At 35.0% G+C, this 23,893-nt stretch overlaps 2 protein-coding genes across 6 annotated transcripts in view; both read right to left on the reverse strand.

Annotated features, from left to right (window-relative positions):
• Positions 1-21,640, reverse strand: part of SLC6A3 (solute carrier family 6 member 3) — a 49,235-nt gene extending 27,595 nt beyond the window's left edge. For 2 of the 4 annotated variants that reach the window (XM_072411873.1, XM_072411870.1), the window contains exons 1-3: positions 6,378-6,513; positions 1,709-2,046; positions 266-397 (exon numbers count right to left, since the gene is read on the reverse strand). In XM_072411873.1, the coding sequence (XP_072267974.1) occupies positions 266-397; positions 1,709-1,994 (418 nt within the window). In that variant the 5' untranslated portion in view covers positions 1,995-2,046; positions 6,378-6,513. Of the gene's footprint in view, positions 1-265; positions 398-1,708; positions 2,047-6,377; positions 6,514-10,352; positions 10,433-21,500 lie in introns of those variants that run through there. The other 2 variants (XM_072411872.1, XM_072411871.1) reach the window with 2 other exon arrangements.
• LPCAT1 (lysophosphatidylcholine acyltransferase 1) overlaps positions 14,115-23,893 on the reverse strand; it is a 75,002-nt gene continuing 65,223 nt past the window's right edge. The window contains exons 13-15 of one of the 2 annotated variants that reach the window (XM_072411875.1): positions 23,469-23,610; positions 21,501-21,714; positions 14,115-19,834 (exon numbers count right to left, since the gene is read on the reverse strand). In XM_072411875.1, the coding sequence (XP_072267976.1) occupies positions 21,527-21,714; positions 23,469-23,610 (330 nt within the window). In that variant the 3' untranslated portion in view covers positions 14,115-19,834; positions 21,501-21,526. Of the gene's footprint in view, positions 21,715-23,468; positions 23,611-23,893 lie in introns of both variants that reach the window. The other variant, XM_072411874.1, reaches the window with a different exon arrangement.

Genomic DNA, 23,893 nt, shown 5'->3' on the forward strand with positions numbered 1-23,893 from the left:
AAACATTTTTTATATTCATAATATCTACTAGAACCCTTGTTCGGACATATTTCTGTAAGTTACAGGTCTACAATTTAAAAAAAAAAAATTCATGAAAAACAGTGGATCACTTTTGGTACAGAAATCTAGACGCTCAGGTGGTTAAAGGCAATTTAAAATATTTAGGACTGTAATGTATTTTGGTAAATATTTGTATGGCAGGTGATCTTTAAATACCGGGGTATCTGCCTTTTGTAATGCAGTATGATGTGTTCATCATATTTACCTTTAAATATAGGACATATCTTCCACACTCCTGCAGCTCCTTCTCGATTAAACTGCCCAATTGCCAATTCCATATAAAAAAGAGGCATGCCAGCAATAATCATGAAAAACAAATATGGTACCAGGAAAGCACCTAAAAAGATAAGACATGAGACATATCTTTTAGAATTTTATAAATCTTTATATCATAAACACAAATATAAAATTACTCAGAAAAGCACTCATGCTGTTGAACTATTGCTTATAATGAAAAAAAAGCTAAAATTATATTAGGTGTTCACAAAGTGTCAGAAGGTGACACAAGAGTCTGCAGACTTTAATTTGTGTTACAGTAATACATTTTCAGTAGCTCACATGCATATTTTTAACTTGCATTTTGATATTTAACTAGTCTGGTATTAGTTTTATTATGAAGCATATGATTGGCAGCACAACATTGGGGCATACTCAGACATGTACCACTATCTCACAGGCACTGGTGCCCCCCCCCCCATCTCACAGGCACTGGTGTCCCCCTCGATCTCACAGGCACCGTTGCCCCCCCCCCCCAGAAAGCTATCAGTGGATGTTGAGAGGTGCTGGTAGGTGGTGTTGGGAGTTCATGTGGTTCCTGGGTTGCTCATCTATTGGTGACAGTTTCAGACTGGTCTGCCGGGTAATGCACCCTTCCAGTGTCCCCCAGTTTAAGGGGAGGACATTTTGTTGTAGACTGGTTCCTCTGGGGGGCCAGTCCAACTCTGATTGGCAAAAAGGGGACATCAGGTGGGCATTGCTGGGGATTGTGTAGTTAAGGGCTTTAATCCAACAAAGACATTGGTGTAACAGAGAAAATAAAATACAGCACACTAAGCATAAACATAGCCAAGGCTTTGTACAGATATTCCTATGCTGCACATGTTTGCTGCCTGTTATATACCTGTAAGATGTGCAGTGTTCACTGTGAAACTTGCCAGCTGTGGTGGAACTACAAGTCCTAGTATGGACTGTCATCTTCTGTTTACTGCGCATAGCAGGATGAGGCTGCTCATGGGCAGATCAGAACATGACAGATGTGTTTCTATCATTTCTGTTCTGTTTAACATATGAATATACTATAGGTAGGAATTGTTCATGATTCTAATAGTGTTATAGATCATATATAATATGTAAAATCAAATAAGCATATGTAACACATTAAGATATTTAAAATGATATTTGGTCCTAAGGGTTATGAGCTGTTGTGCAAATGTATATTTGTGCATCCAAGGACAGTGGCAAACATGCAGTATATATCATAAGTATGCTCAAACCAATTGAATCACATCTATAAAAAAGTAAAATACAGCAGCCACGCCAGATTTTGCACTGCAATCTTCACCCCATCACCCGGCCATTGTGACCACCTTGTGCCCCCTTATATTCTGGACCTAGAACCACCACTGAAGTATATATAGTAATAACTTACCTCCTCCATTTTTATAACACAGGTATGGGAACCTCCAAACATTAGCTAAGTCCACTGCAAATCCAATAACAGAGAGAAGAAAATCAATTTTCTTACTCCAAGTCTCTCTCTCTTCATTTTCAGTATTGGTCTGTGATGGATTAACCAGTGTTGAGTTAGTGAACTGAACTCCATTTTGCTCCTTTACAAGTATAAGTTCAACTTCTTTAGGTCCCATTGCATTTGTTTCTTTAGCAGGTGCAACTACTGAAGACATTTGTCCTACTGGTGGTCTAGATTTGATCATGAAGTTTTATGCAGTTAACCAGGGGTGTTGGAAGATTCCACAATTTTTGAAACTGTAAAAAAAAAAGAAATATATAATGTACAGGATAGAAACAAACTATTTAAATATGCCAGAGGAGAACATAAAAAACCCACACAGATCTTAAACAAAAAAACAAATAAATAATGATAAATAATAGAGAACAAACCACATAAAGCCACATTTCCACTAGGCTTGAATTTGAAAGACAATTGATCTTTTTAAGGTAAAACAAAAAAATCATGATACAAGTTTAAGCTTTTTGGATAATGTGCATCTTAACTTCTTCAGCTACTCATGTAACACAAAACATTATTATTAATATTCCCTCGAAACCAAAAAAAAAACAACATGTGCCTTTTAAAATCCACTTATCTGTTTGTAAAACTGTCTGTAAGATTATAAAGGACAGTATAGAATGGACCTAGGTTTGGCATGATGCCTGAAAGGGGACATTCAGGGGATATTCAGGGGAATTTTCATTTGCATATCCATTTATTTATTCAATAGTTTTTATGTAATATTACATATATTGTTTTTTAGTTTTATTTGATCAACTAGACAACATCATTTCTGAAACCCGTTTACTCATTTGTCACTAGAAAATCACCAGGCAACCTGTCACTTATTTGAATTAAAGTAAAGATTTTTTTTGAAATGCCAATTGCATATTATATATATCCACATCAGGCTAAGCCAGTCACAAACCTAGGACATTATTATCTTGCTTTAGTGTATATATATATATATATATATATATATATATATATATATATATATATAAATAAATATATATATATATTTATATTTATATATATTGTAGATAAAAAAAAGTAAATAAATGCAAAAAAGTCTGCAGATTTATTGGAAAGATAACAATTATAAATATGTTATTAAGTAATGGTTAGCCAACAGAAATATCAAGCATATGCTAAGCATTAGGTGTCATTTGTGTGTAACAACATTTTAAAATCACTTGGTATAACTTCTGCTGAAAATATGGCATCTGAAGCTGAATTATCTATAACACCTACTACCAGAACATACAGCCATTCTGGCAAATGAAATATATGCCAGACTGATATATCAGGCTTGTATACATAGATGTAAATCAATATTATTATGTTTTATTTTCATTTGCACATTAACAAAAATTAACAGCTTTAAGCTTTGAGAAGGTGCATATAAAAGAATATAATGTAAAACTTCAATATGAATATTGCAAATGACTTGGAATTAAAATAATCTATTAAACTAAAATGAAACACAGCAGAAAAAATAGTTAAAATGCCCTTATATTTTATATTATACATATATATTCTCCTTACAATACTTTAAAAAATGAAGAGCGATGTGCTGGAAATATGGAACTCAGGAAAATACACAGATTTCCACTGATAAAATAATTTCATTAATAGCTGCTTTGTTTATAACGAAATGTCAGGAATTTTATTTTAAACTGCAAACCTGTATATTTTAATGCTACGTAATCAATTACAATACATGTTAGGTGTAAAAAGTCACCTGCATGTCAAAAGCACTGACATAACAACCTAAATATACGTGGGTTAAATAAAAATAATTGGACTTTTCTCTTTTAAACATCTATTTATAAAATAAAGGAAAGTGTGTGTCTAACATGTTCCTTTTTTTTGCAAAATATTTTTGTGTACAGTAAAGCTCAAAGTTTTCCTGTGTACAATATTCTGATTTTCTATAGTTTAAACAGAAAAAACAATCTAGATTTGAGTAACTTTTGTACAAATTGCACAGTGACATATAATCATATCGTAAATGAATGTAAAGCTATATTTCCCATAGAACAATTGCAAGTTTCAGCACCATTCTGAGATGGACAGCGACTCCCACTTTACAGCACACAATATGCCCTACACACACATTTCATATACTTACAGCACAATCTGCAAACTGAAAGACATATCACTGACTATGTGTTATACATAACTTTAATATACAAAGATTACAAATGTAAAATTGAGCAAAACTGTAGAAAAAGATAAATGCCAGGCTGACATTTTGCAAATCAATCCGTAGGTTAAAAGTCTTAGAATATTGCTATTAGTGTTACAGAAACAGCAAGCTCAGTGTGATAGACCAGGCTGAATTCATCAATGGTAAAATGGAGACTGGATCCTAGGAATACCCCAAACTCTATACATTCTACAAAGGGATCAGCAATACTGCATACTGTAGCCATTTTACCAGGGGGTCAGCAGTACCCTATAATGTATCCATTCTACCAGTAGGTCCACAGTACCCTATAATGTATCCATTCTACAAGGAGGTCTGCAGTACCCTATACTAAATCCATTTTATCAAGTGGTCAGCAGTACCATATACGGTATCCATTCTGCAAGGGGGACCGGAGTACCCTATACGGAATACATTCTACAAGGGGGTCAGTAGTACCATTAACTTCATCTATTCTACCAGGTGTTCAGCAATACTCTATATTATATCCATTCTAACACTTGGCCAGCAATACCCTATACTAAATCCATTCTACAAGCAGGTCAGCAGTACCCTATGCGGTAACCATTCCACAAAGGGGTCCACAGTAGCCTATACAATATCCATTCTACCAGGTGGTCAGCGGTACTATATACTATATCCATTCTAACAGGTGGTCAGCAATACCCTATAATAAATCCATTCTACAAGTGGGTCAGCAGTAACCCATGCTGTATACATTCCACAAGGGGGTCCACAGTACCCTATACTGTATCCATTCTACCAGGTGGTCAGCAGTACCTAATACAGAATACATTCTATAAGAGGGTCAGCAGTACCCCATTCTGTATCCATTTTACAAGGGGATCAGCACTACCCCATACTTTATCTATTTTACAGGGAGTCAGCAAACATCCATAATGTATATATTCTACAGAGAGGTCAGCATTACCCCATATAATATTCATTCTACAGGGGGGTCAGTAATATCTCATTCAGGGGTTTCTGCCTTCTCACTGTATCTATTCAAGAGGACCTTCACTAACCCATGCAGGGGTTACTGCCTTCAAACCATATCTGTTACTGAAGGGGATCAGCATCATACTGTCTTTTTCTACAAGGGGTCAACACTCCCCTATGTGGAAGTTACTGTCTTTGTACTGTATCTATTCTACAAGGGGGTCAGCACTACCCCATGCATGGATTACCGCCTTCGTACTGAATTTATTCTACAAGGGGATCAGCACTACCCAATGCTGGGTTTACCGCCATGGTACTGTATATGATCTACAAAGGAGTCAGCACTATCCACAGCAGGGACTACTGCCTTAATGATGTGTCTATTCCTAAAGGGAGACATCACTACACCCATGTGGGGATACCTGCCTTTATATGGTGTCTATTTTACAAAGGACCAGCATATGGCATATCCCATATGCAAGGACTACTTCATTTGAACTGCATTTATTCTACAAGGGGATCAGCAGTACCCCATGAAGCCAATATTGCTTTTCTACTGTATTTATTCTAAAAGGGGCCACCCCTACCCTATGTACTACTCTAATACTGCATCTATTCTAGAAGGGGGTCATCACTACCCCATGCTGGGATTAAGCCTTCATAATCTGACTATTCTATAAGGAGTCAGCACTTGCCCATGCCAAGACTACTGCGTTTGAACTGCATCTATTCTACAAGGAGGTCATCACTACCCCATACAGGGGTACTGCTTAATACTGTGTCTATTTTCCAAAGGGGTCAGCACTACCCCATGCAGGAAAAGAGAAGTAGAATATATACAGTAATAGGCAGCATCAGCAAATTTAACTTGCTTTTCCTGAAGATTCTAAAATAAAAGTTGAATCTAGAGAAGACAAGCAGTATTGTTACTTTTCACGATATATTTTCAAGAGGACTAAAAATCTATGAAAAGACAGAGCAAAATGAGTTTTTACTTAAAACTTGAAAATAATACTTATTTTGTTCAGAATACAAGACAAGCGATGTAGGTAATCAATATTGCATCCTCGACTGGTTGAATAGATACAAACATATAAAATCTTTAGTTCCAGAACATAAATGGTCTTATTTTAAAATATATATGTAGAGATAAAAAAAATAGGATAAAGATAGATAGATAGATAGATAGATAGATAATGCATTTTTAGTTCTAGAAAAAAGAAAAAAACAAAATAAACAGATAATATTGCATACTTAACATACTTTGTAAAAATAAAAAAATATGGATAACAGGTAGTAAGATAAAATGTCACTTACATGACCTACCATAAATCAGTAAACAATTCCACAGTTATCACATTTATTATTACATTATTGAACAGCTACATGTTGTATGTAGACTACAAGTACAAACATGAAATAAATCTTACTTACTCTTTTGAATCTATTTCACCAGATAATATAAATGTTTTTCTTGGACATCAGTAAGGCATAAAGAAGATATTCTGGTTTTCTTCTTTTTTAGGCATTGACATGTCCCTGCTGGTCCTGGAGATTTAGGACGTGTAAGAGGTCAGAGCCAAGTAGATGGAATGAGCATTCTCTGCTCCCTGTGAACTTGTACTGTAGGCAGGTGCCAATGATAAGCAGCTAGATAATCATAGGCAGTAGCCCTCCCTCATCTGCTCATCCTTTCAATGACTTCAGCTCCACCACATATTACCAACAACCATCCTATGACCCTCCAGATTATAAACTCTGACAGAAACAGGGATGCTGACAATTCTGTTTAGCTACTACTATTCACAAAACCTGTTAAATGAATGCAAGCAATGTATTCACTTTATACTACACTATGTGATATATATATATTCACTTTTATTCACTATATATTATTTAAAGCTTTACTTGCTGTTTATTGGATCATTTAATTATTTTATTGACTGAGTCTTACTGACTGATTTTATACCAACAGTAAGACAGTATTTCAAATAACACTGCCTTTGTTTTGTTGGTGTCCAATATTTGAAACGACCTGTAGGTGTCACTATCACAATGTTGGTGTAGAGTCGAAATTTACTTCTACACTTCAAAAATTCACAAGTCCCACCTTGTGGTTATAAAAAGTACTACACAATAAAAACAGGTTAACCCAGTGTTCCCCGCCTTTTTAACATGGGGTAACCCCTTTAAATGATTTTCAGGGAACCCCTGCTATAATTAATATAAAGAGAACTCAAATTACATTGGAGTGGGGGTCAGTAGAAAGAATGCATTTTACATTTCTGACAATTAGGAAGGCAACCACCTATACAGATAAGCAAAAAAGGTCATTCATGTAACTTGATCTGACCTGGGTGTCTGGGTGTGTGTAAAATTCTGTTAGGTATTTTGTATATGTTTTAATACACTTTATGCATGCCTATTTGATTTGAAAAATGAAGTCTGTTGGTAATGCATTTATAATTAGGCTTTAGGTAAAGTCATAAACATATAAAGATTGCAGTTCTTTTAATGTTTTGATTCAGGGTATGAGATACAGAAGGAGGATTAGATTTACCAGCATTTACACAAATGTGCCAACTCTTTTTATATATACTTCCAGAAGCTGTTTGACTGTTACAACTAAAAATGGAAGGTGACAGAATGGAAGCATGATGCCTCTATGGGCTAATCACTGCACAAAAGAAGCAAAACTGACATAAACATAAAAGTCGGGACTATTGCAAACCCTCAATATGTGAAGACACTTCAATAAATGTAATAGGAAACCATGATCATGATCATAGTTTTAGATCCCAAATTCATTGTATTTAGCAACAATAAAGCCTAGTCCAAATAATAATTCACATATTTATATGTTTATTCATCCGATCTAGTTTTAAATGGCTGAAGAATGGGCTTTATGTGGAAGATCATTCCTCATCATTTGACTTGTGTCAGCAGAACCAGGTCTTTGCTCACTACTTTTAAATGAGATCTTTAATCCAATTTTATATCCATTTAAAAGTTACATTTCCCAAGCCTATACATTTTACATTACACATCTGTGAGAATTGTGCAAAACTCTTTACCAAAGTCCATATATGCTATATCTACAGCCATCCCTTTAACCAAGTTTTGGTCACTTCCTCAAAAACAGAAAATTGATTTTAAAATAGGGGGATTTACCTTGAGTATTCATGCTGTCTGGATTAGGTGCTTTATTCATGTTTTTTTTTGTCCTGTTGTTTCTAGTTCACATCATTGTAATCCATTTTATCCCCAAGTGCCATTTTCAGAGTCTTCAGACAGTGGCTTTTGGTTCCAGCTCTATTAAAAACATCACCCATAATCTTCAACTCGTAAACAGATTTTTTTCCTGTATGTGTCGCATACCTAAATTCAGAAACTTCACTTTACATAAAAGGGTGGATAACCTTTTTATGTAGAGTAAAAATTCTGTTTTTTTTTAAAGAGGCGAAGCCTCTTACTCCTCGTACTCCTTCTGCGCATGCCTGAGCAAATATTCCGATCTCACACATGCCCAGTGAGATCGGCAAGTTTTTTTTCCAACCTCTGTGCCCCGATCTCACGCCTGGGTGACGTAGGAAGAAGAGACAAAGATTGCGGCACCCGGCTCGCGGAAGGATCCTGGGACGACGCGGGAACCGATGGAAGAGACCTCCGGATGGATCGGACTGCCCTGGGGGATTGAAGGTAAGTGGATTTTTTTTGTTTTAGGCACTTTTGGGTTTAGTTCCTCTTTAATGTAGTGTTATCCAATAGAAACAGTAACTTTTACTTTGATCTTTACACTGCTGCAAAAATTGCACAACAAGAATGCCCAACACCTGCCCATAATGTCGGTAACCATCTGTTCTTTAACAGACAATTTGTAAAAAAAGTCTTTATTTCTCTAGTTCATTAAACGTAGGCTACTCTCTGGGCTGTTGGTTGGAAGGGCATCAGCATCGAGGTATGTATGATTTGCCCCCCATACATTCTGTAACTCAACATGCCAATTTTTGTTATAAATTGTCTGACCAGCAAGCAGGAGACTCCTCTAAGCGTTCTCTCAATGCTGCCTTTTCTTTTTTACAACAGAACTCGTATATCACTATGTCCCACTTGTTACTATGTGGCACACATGGTGTTCTGTACAAAATCTTCAGTCTAGATAAAACCAATTAACACGGTCCCATAAGATGAACATTTCTTAGAGATAAAAAAGGAACCATACACCATACAATACACATTGTTTCATCACCTGTTGTATTTTGATTCACCATTTGTTATTCAAACTAGAGCAGATAGCAACACATTTGTATTTGTAACTCCCACTTTGTTCAGACCCGCCTCGTTCACAAACTTCTCTTGTTAGAATAACAATGGAATTTTTGAAAAGGCTTTTTCAAATAATATTTACAGGGTCATTCAGCCTGACAAAGTGACTGAACACACTGCTGTGCCATTGCTTTACTCCATCTAACAGCATGAATATTGCCCAAATACCTTACTCATGTAGGAAAGCTGTTCCAGAGAGGAGAAGGTGGGGAAACCTGTCCCAACAGACACAAACGCTGCAAAAATTGTACATCACAAGCATCAATGCAGAATGAAATGACTGAATTCAGAATGAGTTCTGACTTGCATTAATCATTTTGCTAATCAGTATAATGAAATGCAAAGAAAAGGAGTATAAGAAAATATTTACTGTAACACAATGGTTATTCTAGTGCATACCTTTAATTCATTTATTTAGTATTTTTTATCAAAGTTCCAAAAAAAATATCTTTGGTGTTTCTTATAGTTATATATGCCATAATGATAAGTTACATATTGTGCACAAATGTATACAGGCCTGTTCCCAAACCCATGAGTGGAAGCAATTCACAAGTCATATTACCTAAAAAAGAACCATAGATTTTCCAATATATTGTAATGATACTGAATGCATCCAATGACAGCATTTCCAATTATCCAAAAAGCACATTATTACATCCTAGCTATGCACAGTTTTGTTGAGTGTTCATTGAATTGAATACCGTATGATCACTATAAATCACACAGTAATAAAAACAATGAAAATTCTTTAGCTGTAGAGAAGTTATTAACACAATTCTATTTACTATTCATTTAACATATTGCTGGAAGTATCTATCCACATTTAACTAAAGCCTTTTTAGTTCAAAAAGTGCTTGGCTGGTTGACCACTTGGATGTGACTTGCAAAACTATGACCTAAACATTCAATAAACCTTTACAGAAATTTTATAATTCAATAGTAACCTGGAAATGTGCTTCTGTTCTTCTTATTATTTCTATTTTAAAATATGTTTTTTACTGTTAATCAATACAAATATAATAAAGGAAGATTCCTAAAACAATGATGCAGAAGTGTGATTTAGAAAAATGAAATGAATGTTACCTTTACGACTGTCCTGGAAACACCCTTTTTATTCAGGAAGCATTGCTACCCGTGCATTCAGCTTGCTCCTGCCAGTAAAAGTGAGTCTGATTTGCAATGACATCCAGCACCAGGACATAGGCCAATACATAGCACAGCAGTATCTGCCCAGTGTAAGCTTTCTTTTGTCATGCAGCATAGCTTTGCTTTCACTGCTCTGTATATTCAAATAACTACAAAAGTCACTCACATTTACACACTGGAGTTCATGTATAAAAAGTAGAGGAAAGAAAAGCAGAAATGTTTCCCACAGCAGCCAGTAATTTTCCAGCTGTCATTTACCCGTTATGTGTAGAAGTTTTTTAAACATGTATGTCTAATTTTTTAAACATGTAACCAGCCTATTGCTTGTGTGCTCCATGTTTTACAGATGAGCCCCAGAGTCTCAGAGCTGGCCTTTATAAGTATGTATAAATCATGTATGACTTGTCTTTAAAAAATCCATGTATAGTGTTAAAAGTTTTCAAGGAGTATATATGCCAGTTTTGCAAGAATAAAAAAAAACCCTTTCCGCTTGCCAATCCTGAATTTTGTGCCTGAAGTTTTACTAATATATTTACTAAAAAAGTTGTAGTGAATATTGTTCATATTTTAATATTGTTCTTCCAGGTTTAGCTATTGTTTTTTTCATATACAGATCTTTATTAAACAACCTAAACCAAAAAAGTCTAGTATTATTTATGATATGTCAGGATAGTCAATCAGTTGATTAGGAGAGATGGAAGATAAAAAGATTTTAGTTGTGAATTAATCATACTGTATGTGTTAACTTCTCAACTGCAACTGTGTCTTGCATCATATAGGCAATAACCTTACTTGACAATTGATATCTGTCAATTTAACCTCTCTCTACTCTGGGAGGCAAAACTGCTACAAATCTATATTCCCACTCCCAAGAGAAAAATCAGTATTTGAATGATCAGTTTTTAACTAATCTTTCCCACTAGATGGCAGCATAAAACTAGCACATAGATATTTAGACACTGATAAAAAAGAGCATTTCCATCTGATTAGGTTTTATGTATCAGTCCATTGGTGTTTCAAAAAAAAAAAGATTAGACAGCAGTAAGCTGTAACTATAAAAATAACTTTTGAAAATGTTTAAGCTGGCAGTGGAATAAATTGGCTGACTTCATAGAGTATATACAACAACTGTGTATGTTGTGTATCATACTATGGTTTTGGACCTATTTATCGCATACTAGGGATCATGGATCAGTTTAAATACATCAAAATATTTGAAGAGGTCATGCTGCCTTATGCTGAAGAGGAAATGCCATTGAAATGTTGTTTTAATAGGACAACAACCCCAAAAACACCAGGAAACAACCTTGGTTCCAGACCAAGACTGACAAGATAGAGTGATCAGCCCAATCCCTGCACCTTATTCTAATAAAAAACTTGTGAGCTGACATCAAAAATGCTGTTTAGGCAGAACTAAGAAATGCAGAAGATTGGTTAACTCCATGCAACACAGATGTGCAGCAGTTCTCAGAAACAGTGTTTATTCAACTAAATATTAGTTCAGTGATTCAGGAATGCAAAAGCTGGAAACATTTTCAGTTTATACAGTGAATGTTTGAGGCTGTAAAGAATGCAATGTTTTTTTTTTTTTGTTTTTTTTTTGAACAGCCTAATGTTCCTTTTTCTTTATTTTCTGTAAAGGAATAAAACAAGTTTGATCAACTCTTCATGTTTTAATTTGGAATAGATTGTTCAGTGTTCCCAGTGCATTTGCGTGTATGGGAATAAAAGCTATTGTAAGGATGTTGGGCTTTATTCACTTTTCTAAACACACTGCTAATATTCTGAACACAACTGTATAAGGATAGTATGCATACTACAGAGTTTAGGTATGCAAAGCAATGATTGTGTTAATTGTGTAATACTTTACAAAATTCTTTAACCTACCTGAATGTGTTATTAGCATACTATTTTACACAGAGATTCTGGAGGGAAATAAAGTCCTACTACCCATAAGTGGACCCAAGTGGGAAATTACTGGTATACCCATATCAAAAGAAAAAAAATCAATTTTATTTCAAACATGTACTTATAAAAACATAATGTCAACATATACAACATACAATTAATAAAAAAAACCATAGCATGGCTTTACCTTACAATTTGTGCACATATACAATAAAACTATGAAATTTATTCTCTCTGCATCCTGACGCGTTTTTGCAGCAGCTGCCACTTCTACAGGGGATTTGATATCAGAACAACAAAGGAAACAAACAGATATGCAAAACACCAAGGTGATGTTAAAATCCCGGTTAATTCCACACTGCATACCATGCAGGTATTACGGAGAGCATTATATTAGTGTCATTGGTATCAGGTGAAGATACGGTCTCTAAAACTTCACCAGTACCCTTTTACCTGGGTCAGTGAATCACCAAACCAGGAACCTGATACCAATGACACTAATACAGTGCTCTCCATACCTGCCTTGCATGCAGTGTAGAATTGACACAGATTTTAATATCGCCTTGTTTTGGATATCTGTTTTTTAGCTTTGTTGTTCTGCTGTCAAATCCCCTAAATAGGTGGCTGCTGCTGCAAAACGCAACAGGATGCAGAGAGAATAAATTTGATAGTTTTTATTGTTTATGTGCACAATATGTAAGGTAAAGCCATGTGATGGTCTATTTATTGATTGTATGTTGTATGTGTTGACATATTTTTTTATAAGTACGTTTGAAATAAAATAATTTTTTTTTATGAGTATGCTAGTATTACCTGCTTGGGTCCACTTTGTAAAGTAGAATTATTTTTTTCTTTGATTGTTCAGGAATATGGCATTGTTTGATAAATGCATTACCTTTGAAGGGGATTTCCTTTTTTGTGCAGTTTGTTACCCAGAGATTCCATGCAAAATATCACACATAACCAACACAGACATAGTACTGTAGGTCTGTTGCAAAACAGTTTGATCACCCAAATTCTCATGAAATTATTTATGAAAGTAGGGCACTTGTAAAACTGTTACCATTAGGAGTAAACATCAATATGGAGGCAAAAAAGCATATTTGTGAACCAGACTGACACAGGCCATTCCGCAACGTGCACTTTACATTATTAACTAATTCACATAACTTCCTACTCCACACTCATATTATCACATTCTGCATGCTGCTCTGTACTCTATTACTTCAGCATTTTACCCTGCATGTTGTGATGTATTTCCTATTGTAAACATCATTCTGCATACCTCATTTGTTTTCGTTCCGCACCACATCATTCTGCTACAGTGCGTAGTATGTTTTCCTGTATTTTCTTTCTATAGCCAGACCTACATTTACACACATGAAGGCAGTGGTGGAGGTAGGATGGGTCAGAATCAAAGCTAGAGTATGAGATTTGACAGTTGCAAAGCTAGTATGTCAGGGTTGTGTTGGACCACTGCAAAAAGACCATTGCATCGACACAGAAAAAGGCTCCTGCTAGCAGTGTGGTGCTTTTAAGAGAACAGTTAAACTTTGCACAGTCTTGTTAGGATGACCCAGGAATAGTAATTAGTGGACATAAACTAACCTGCTAAAATAATCAGTACATAAATAAGAACACAATAAGGTTTAATGAAATCGAAAGGATTTCTTTTTCTATACAGAGCATTACTAGCAACAATTGAATATATCTTTTTTGTAACAGAATGCTATAAGGTAAACCACATAAAACCAGAAGAGAAATAGAAAAAGAAGACAGGAAATCAAGAGAGACAAAACAAGTTTTGTAATTTATTTGATTAACACTGAAAAATAGAGTTCAGACAGTCACATTAAAATATACTTAAATGTGCAGTATAACCAACTTCATATTAGGTGTAAGCACAACATAAATATATCTTGCAGTATACTGAGCTACAAAAGATCATTAGTCCTTCCTAAAAAAACAAAATGCAGAACAAGAAAGAAGAAAACTCTTATCAATGGCAGGCATATTAAAAACATTTATGCAGTTTAGGTATTCTGCTGGGACCAGAATAAATCAATTGTTACAGCAAAAAAATGATTAACTAGTTTTATGTGCTGTTTTTATTACACATAAAATGGTTAAATAAAGCATTAAAGTGCAAAAAATAAAAATAACACTGTTCCAATATATCCACAAACAGTACAGGCTTTAAAAAAAACACAGATATTAAAGGAGATTGTGGACACAACACAAAGACCCTAAATATATTGAGGTTGTAGGTTTTAAACCCTTGGTTGGACATTTAAACAAACGTCCATAATAAAATGTCTATAAAATGGAAGCCTGACTGCAATGCTTTTAGGGAGTTTTAGAAGAGACATTCCCTAGGTTTTGTTATCAAACATCAAGATGGACGTACAGTATCTGCTTGTTAGTTATAGGATGGAAACAACCATGTCTTCTAGTTTTACTGAAGCACCACGAATTACATCTAGCTTAGAAGACCACATATTTAATTAAATAGTTTGGAAGTGCCTCACCAACTAAACCTGTACTGTTGTGGATTCCACCAGCTTTCCACCAAGCCATACAACTATGTATTATTACCTATTTTTACCCCAACTAATGCTTAGCCAATCATTTCATAGTGAAAGTCAATAAATGACATTACTAGTTTCTAAAAAAAATGGACTGAATAAATAGACTTGAAACATAATAACCTTATTTAAAGTGAGTACCAAGGTACACACCAAGGTAACAGTAACCTGCAAAAGCTGACATCATAGGTGTTTGCAAGTAGGTTTAAATCTTAGAAACATCTGATGTGTCCCTGGGAAGACTCCCAAACAACATTGTTGTTCAATATTGCATCTTGTTGGTGTTTTGGGCTGGCATCATAGGGAGGCAGCAGATTCTCAGATGTACAGATAGTCTATGGCTACAAACAGACAAACCACTGGTGCAAGGAAAAATGTATTTAAATATGAAGATTTATGGCCATGTGGAGAAAATAGGTTGCTGGAGGTGAAAAAGTACAGTTTATATATTTCATTTGGGGGGGGGGGGGGGTACTAGTTATTCTTAAATACAATTTTATTTGCATGATATCAAACTTTTTTTGGCAAAAGGAAAACTTTAAGACTTTTTCAAGTTGTGAGTATCTGACAGATCCAGGTGATCTGTTGTCCTGTTAAATCTACAACTCAAGACATTTGCAAATTCTTTAGTAGGTTTTAACCCATAATGATGTCCACTTTGTCTAGCAACTACTAGTTTGATATGTTTGGGAAAGACTATACATGAAACTGAGATGACAAACTTGCTTTTAAACCCCCCAAAAACACTAAATTAAAAAAGCAACTAAACATAAGAAAAAAATATATATTTTACAGTGTATAAAATTGATCAGATACTGCACCAGTACTATTTTGTGACAGTGTCAAATTTAGAGCAACATTCTAATATTTCATGCACTGAAAGGGTTTCCCCTTTGACCTTCATTTAACAAAAAACTCAATAGCACAAAAAAAAAATAAAAAAGTGCAACTTTTTTATGTTCACAGCTCAAACACAAATACATACAGGCTGGGAATTGTTAAGCATACATAAAGATCAAGTTCCAACCCACCATTACTTATTCACCAAGGCTTCACTAATCCATTGGATGGTCGCCTGTAGATAACTATAGAACAATGGAGACAGGGAAAGTCCATAGTCCTTGCAGGCATAACAAGACAGATTTGCATGTATTACCTGACTACCTTAATCTTAAAAACCTAATTAGTCAAATATTTTAAGAAATCAGCGCTAAACTTTTAGAAAAATTTTAAAGGTGGTAAAAGTTGAAACTAAGACGTTTTCAAAAAAATAAGGTAATTTATGTTCTCTAGCACTTGACATAAATGGCCAGGTAATTACAAACAATGCTAGTACTTGTTTACTGCATTTAGCAGATATAAAGATATTGTCTGATAAGTCTGGTCAGTGTTACCTTTAATATGCTGTCTGCATGAGGATAAAAGTTAAGTGGTAATTGGTAATGAGGAAATTCAGACAACCACAAGTTGATTTCCGCTCATATTTCTTACTGACAAATCTGCCAACACTTAATATAATCATGTAGCAAAGATATTGGTGGGGTGATTTGATCCGTTTGGATGCCTGTTTAAACCTGCGTAAGAAACAAATTCCACCCTGCCTGGGTTTAGGATGGCAGTGTTACCAGGAGTATAGGAATAGCCTTTCAGTTAGGGGATAGGCAACATTAAGCCATCTTGAAGTGCTATGAAATGAGTAGATAAAAATCTTTTGCCAAAAAAAAAAAACCTTAGTAGCTGGAGTTAAGACATCAGTTACAATGTATGAACTGCTGCTAGAATAAAGTAGTAACATATCTGTACTTCTGAACCAAATCGAAAAAACAAAACATATTGCTGACCTAAAAACCAGTAAAACAGAACAAGTTATCTGTCCACAGCACTTTATGTTGTGTGGTTAAATAACCTGAAGCAAAGTACTGTAAATATGACTATTTACCATAGAAACTGCTAAATACAGTCTGCAATTAAACTAGAATCAGTTCAAATTCCCAAAGATCTAAGAAACAGTAAGACAGAATGAAAAATACAAAGTGTTTCCATATCAGAAATACCTTGTAACAAAATATAAGTTGTGCATAAATACTGATATACACAACACGAAATATGCCAATCTATAAAAAACAAACATATGCAGTTTATAGAGATGTACACATTGAAAGTGTATTAGAAATATAGTTATACATCATTTTTTAATGCTATTTAAAACATTTTTATGTTGATGCCACTTATCCGGGTTCTCCATCCCTCACTCAAATAGCATGTTCAGTGTACCTTACACATTCCATCTAGAACTATCTGAGGTCAATGGGACATCAATGAACCCATCAAACAGGGGCACATGTTTAATAAATCATTTGTTCACCTCAAGTGTGTGCTCTTAGAGTTACAAGAAATGGGAATGTTAAAGTCAAGCACACTGTTTCTTCAGGAGTAATACAACAGCAAAGCTCTATAGAGTAATCCCAACACCCACAATCAACAATAGAGTAAAAACCTTAACTACCTTCCCCTAATAAATTCACAGTAACAACTGAAAGAAAAATGATCAAGAAATCCTAAGTTACAGAGATCTCTAATATAGCAATAACAAAGTCAACTGCATAAGAATGTTCATGGTTAAACCCGAGGGGTCAAAATAATAAAAATATGTAAATGGATTGCAGAAGAGCCATCAAAGCACAGCTTATGAGGACCCTAATAATGTCACTTGCTGCATCCACACATGTTCAACCTGAGGTTTCGTCACTGACATCTTATAGTAAAACATTCATGGACCAGCAATCGGCACAATCAGAACACCACTTGCTAAAAGAAAAACTAATTAAAGGGATTTGTAATGAAGCAAACATCTGCCTCATATGTTTTAATGAAAGAAGTCTCAACCTATTGGCGGTAGAAATAAGTTTTGTGCAACATGGTTAGAAAGCCGCTGCCCTGGAACTGTAATCAGGGAATAGCAGCTTTCGTTACCAGCTTCTGAGATTTTCCTTTGTAACAGAAATTCTATTTAAAGTAACAGGGAAAAAGTCTTATTTTAATCTAATAGAATGTGTGAACATTGGCTTTATCTTTAAAGTTAGAAAAACTACAATATATCCAACACCATATGAATGAAAAAACATGGACAAAAAGGTGCCCTTCTTTAAGGAATAAAGAAACAAGTGTTCTGAACCAACCTTTGTCAATTACCTAATTTAAAAGTGGCATTTCTATTTCTATATCCATTATTATAGTATGTCTCATGCAGTGCTCAACCCAGAAATATTATTTAAGCTGGGTGGCTAGAAGGTGGGTGGCAGCCCCTGTATTGTGGCCCAACTCATCAAAAACCACCCAAAAACAACCAGATGGTTACTGAAAAGTAGGCGAACACTGCCCTTGTGTTGAAAATGGATCTATTCTAGTATATTTATGAATACCAAAAAAAAACAGTTACATACTAGGTACCATATGGTGCATGAGCATTCTTGTTTTCCAAGAAACAAAGAATGGGACATGCTTATTCTCACCAATCTATGTTATTTTTTGGCAAAGATATGTTTACTATTAAAAAAAACAGACTGATTTGGGAGCCTATGATACCCAGTATTCAGTGCTTGGATCCATTTCATGTTTTTTACTTCTACATTTATTTTACATAATACAGTAGCTTCTTGTTTCCAAGGATAAGTTGGATCATGAAGTACTACTCTATTTTATATCCAGGTTCTAGATTAAATATTATTTGTTGTCTAAAATATGTTTTTTTCTGAAAACTGTTGCATCTATATGTTGTGATTATAAATGTAAAATCTGTTCAGTTGGTTACTGACCACTAAAGGTTCTATTTATCTGAGGTTCCAATGCCTCCTAAAGCTGGAGTACATGCTTTACTCAATATGGTGCTCTGTATTTAGCTAGGAGATTATATCCAATTCACTAACAAAAACAGATAAAAAAGTTATTTGCATAATTTATTAATCTATGGGCAGGAGAAGATTTGGTCATTAAGGAAGTCCACCTTTCTAATGAATTTGTTGCTTGATGGAGAGTATGACATGGGAATTATTTTTTGACAAAATAAACAAGAACATTAAATAGTGGTTACTGCTGCAGATGTCTATAAATGATCACATAGACTTCAACAGTCCTTGTTTTCTAAAGGTCCTGTATTGCTCCTTAACATTTGGATATTAAAATTAAAGGTAAATTAAACGTAACATTTTATTTAAGTAGTATGCAAGTACACAAGGACATTGATATATACTTATTACACATGCTTTCTGTGTAGCAGTGATACATAATTGGTCTGTTCTAAAGATATAGCAATTTTTAAAAACATTTTTTTTACATTCATTAGCAATATTTACCCGTAATCGATGAGCCTTAGCCTTATGGTATTAATCTGCAGTCAGTAATTTTTTTTAATCAGCCATGGATGGACCTAAATTTAGGCTCAGTGGCAATTCCGCCAGTTCTGGTGCCTCCTTGGTTTAGAGTGTGCAATAAAAACAACACCCTTCACTGTTATCCGTGCTCCTCACTCAATTTGCAACTGAACATTTCCCTATTTAGTGGCCCTGTAAATGTCTCTATAACCCAGCAGGCAAAACAACAGTGTGCAGCAGAGAACTAAAGAGGGATTTTATACACCTGGAATGTTCAATAAAGTCCACCAAAAAGTATAGTTTGTTGTGACCCTGTATTGCCAGGTTTCCCTACTCATGGCTTCTGGCCATGCAAGAAACTTAAGAATTTCCATTGAACACAGTTTATGCTGTAGAAGCCCTTGCAATTTTCAGATAAACAGGATACCAATACATTCATTTTCCAAGGGTTATAAACAGCTCTCATGATTTGTAGCACCAAATTCATTGGAAAGGTGGAGCTTGTTTTTGATGTCCTACTATCCTTTTGTAATTTGTCTTAATATTTCTCAAAATCCTAAAACAGAGAAAAGCATAAGATAATGGGAAATGTGGATATTCAACATGGATAATTGGGTGTAAACATAACCGTATACATGAAGAAAAACTTCAAATCAAAATATTTAACCTGCCATTTACAAAACAAATGCTATGCATATAATACTACATAAATCTGAGTTGTAGGAAAGCAAACTAAAAATTTACTTCAAAGAGTTTGCTTTTGCAACAAATAACGTGAATACAAAAAAAACGACATTGACCTAAAACAACTATTCACCAAAGTGCACTATAAATTCCACACCAGTTACAGGATCGCTTCTACATGCACACATTGTACAATTCATAGAAAACACACTAACGTTTATGTGTGCACTGGAAATTCACAAGTTTTTTTAAAGGCCCAGTAAACATAAAACAAGTTATTCTTATCTGGAAAAGAGTGATCAATACCATTCTCTTATGAACATATATATATATATGAAACAAAGTACAGTCATCTGGTGGATATTGTATTTCCCTTAATCCATAACTCTTTTCCATGTTGTCAAACAAATAGCAGTAATTACTAGACAGGTAGCCAACCAAGTGCAGGAAAATTATAAATCTGAACTTAGATACTAAAGGCAGATATTAAAAATACCCACAAATGAATGATGTGGTGAATGTAAAGAACATGGGGGACCCCTACAGATGTCACCCTTACAGAAAGTCAAAGATCATTGCTGTCAAGGTTGCTCATGGGCTCAAGGAACCCCTATCAAACTGTGGAGAAATCCTGGTTGAGAAACACTGCATGAGACTGTCTGTGCCCCCCATATGAATTTCAATAATTTATTTAATCCTTGCATGGAATCAAGCTTTAAGCTGTGTATGCTACCATGTGGTGAGGTAAAGCAGTGAATGAAAAGAAGTGAAATGCACTTCTGTTTACCTTTCCTCTGCAAAGCACAAGACACGGGCTGTTTTTGTATTGTGTTGGGATGGACCCCAGGTCGACTGGCAAGGTGCATAGGGATGCCATTCAGAATGAATGGTAATAAAACAAGCCAGAACCTGCTACAAGTGATGTAGTAAGGTACAAAACCATCCAGATGTTACCCTTTTTTGTCAATTAATGTAAACAAAAGCTTAAACATTATAAAAGAAAACCAAACTTATTTTAGGTTTACTGGCCCCTGAAATAAAACTCTGCACACCAAAATTCAGAAAATATGAACTGTTTTGAGTGCCATACAATGGTGCAACTATATTTTTGCAAAGCAGACTAAATAGATATCTTAACACAACATGTATCAAAAAAACTTACAAAGTAAGAACTAGAAAATGACAGACCCTTTGTCCCAATGACTTTTAAGCAAGGTGGACCCTTGTCTTTCATACTCCACTGTCTAAAGCATGGGAAGGACTATATAATTAAAATGTCAGTCAGTCGGAAAGCAGCCAGTGAATCCATCATAGAAAAAGGCACTTTTGTAAGATTTTTTTGATGACAGTTGTTTATTTTTTTAGTACACAGTGAGTATAGATCACTCTCAATTTCTGCAATTTAAACACCTTATGATTGTAATAAAGAAAAGATAAATGAGAGCTGGGCAAGAAAAGGAAATTGTCACAAACAAAAGACTACTGTGTATAGAGGAGTCTAAATATATTTAGAGGTACAATATACACAAGCCCCTCACCAGGAGAGGGAGAAGAAGACCCCACTTCAGTTTTTTTTCTTTTGATCGTTGTGATACTGCGTATCCTCCATGTCTTCAGGTGTGAAATCAGTACAGAAGCCATTAGGAGCATTGGGAGAAGGGCTGGACAGAAGAGTTTCAGAGTCCACCAAATTTGGATAAATATAGTCTTCAGCAAAACTGGGGTTCTGTTCAGCAAATCTGTCGAAGTCCTCTAAAACAGGAAAAAAAAGACATGCAAGTTATTGGACTAAGGTTTTAAATACACTAACATGATAAACGAGAACATGATCTTTGGAATGTTTACCTTTCCTTTAGGAAAACATGTTTAAAAACCACTGTCCATATTGACCAATGATGGCACAAATCTTTGTAATATAGAAAGTTGTACTGAGAACAATTTGAAGAAAGTCATTGCAGGCCTCTCCTAATGAAAACAGTTACTTTTAACAAGTATAGGGGCGTCGGGAGATCAGCTTTTACTTTGATATCAGTGACTTCATTACAATAAGTTATTGACCCAAAAGAAACAAAGTCAAAGACAAATAGGGGATTCCTTGAAAGGTCTATGATTACAGTCAAGTTAAAATACTTCCTGGTGTCAGAGCCTAGAGAGTGTGGGGACATCACCTTATCAGTCATGATATAGCGTTTGGTAATACCATAAAGAAAGATCAAGGGATCTATCATATCCGGAAGCCCCAGGTATTTTGTGCCAGGTGCAACAGAAGACAGGGCAGCAGGGAAGCACTGAAGATGCAACTCTACACAGTGTCACTTCGCCTTGAATGAATATACAGTCTTAGAAACGTCTAACAAACTAATTATTATATTATTTATATAGCGCCAACATTTTACGCAGAGCTGTATACAATAAGTATTTATGGCATGTACCTGTATTTGTCAATCAGTAGTTTATGTACACTGATCTTTAAAATAATGAGTCACTTTACTATTAGGATAGATTAAATATTATGTAATATTGTGCAGCAGCATTTGTGCCAGAAGCAACATGTCTATTTAGTAATTAAATCCTTTGATTTTTACGCAACCACAAATAATTACAAAAAACCTAGAAAGTAAATAAAGTTCACAGAGTTAAAAGAGTTTTATGTAAGGACAAACAAAACATATACCTTGAAGATATTAGAGAATTGAGTTTTACAATTACCAGGAAACTAAGAAAGGATATAAGGCAATTTAACCAAGCTATGAACACATTGCAGTTTTGCTACATGCAGTTACTCCACTCACTTAGCCCTAATTTATTCAAAAAGCAAATGTCATCAAGATGTCCTTTTAAAGTTCAATCCAAGTATCAGAGTGGGGAACATATGTAAATGAAGTGACTTGTTATGGTTCTTGGTGCCAGATGGACTGTCATGAGTACAGATACTTCTTACCTAACAACTTATCTGTTTATTGAATGCTAAGACTTTCAATTGGCTCTTCAAAAGAGGGCTAAGAGACTGCTAAAACGGCAGTGTAGGGCACCCTAGCATTTTTCCATTGCAGCACTGTTCACATTCTGTCCTTGGTTCCAATCTTGCAGGCAATAATGCTGACACTAACAGATGCTGCATGTTCAAAGCTCTGAGACACTTTACTTCACTTTACTGTACTCCTCCCTTAACAAACAATTCACTTAACGACCTACTCATAGAAATGGAACTTGGTTGCCTGCCGGGACATGATTATGTTTATATTGTTATTGACAACAATAAACTTTATACCACTGTTTATGTGTGCTGGAGTCATTTGTGGTAGGCTGTATTAAGAAAAAGCACGAGGCACTGCACAGAAACAAGGTAACACGTATGACAAAGGCATATGAGAAATGTAGAAGATACTACATCCTGTGTGTAATATATAGACATCAAGAAAGAAGCATAGGAGAGGAAGGAGGCATCAGTGGCACAAACCACTATATGCCAAATTATAATGATAAACCGAAAAAAAAGTACTTACCAAATGTGATTTTACCCTTCTCTTCTTCATCTATTGCTCTGAAAATATCTGTTACATTGAGCTCTGACACTCCCAACGCAGTTTTCAGAATCACTGCCAAGTCTTCTTCTACGATAGTTTTATTATTCTTTGACTGATACATCTACAAGGGACAACAACACTCATATTTAACAACACAAATTGGTCAAAATCTTATTGGCATGTTATATGTTGAATATACTGAAAGCAAGTGAGATTTACAGTGAGAGACATTTGACTCTAGAATACTTTGACAAAACAGAGGAGTTTATGATTGGGCTTATTGACTGCAACGTGTCTGGGTTTTGTGGCTTCAAAACACTGAAATCATCACTGCTTCATCACAATGCTTGATAGTCGGTATATGTATGAGGCGTTTGTGCTAAAATGTGTTTGTTTTTTTCGAA

Source organism: Pyxicephalus adspersus, chromosome 5 (genome assembly GCF_032062135.1).
Source record: "Pyxicephalus adspersus chromosome 5, UCB_Pads_2.0, whole genome shotgun sequence".
NCBI classification, from domain to species: domain Eukaryota; kingdom Metazoa; phylum Chordata; class Amphibia; order Anura; family Pyxicephalidae; genus Pyxicephalus; species Pyxicephalus adspersus.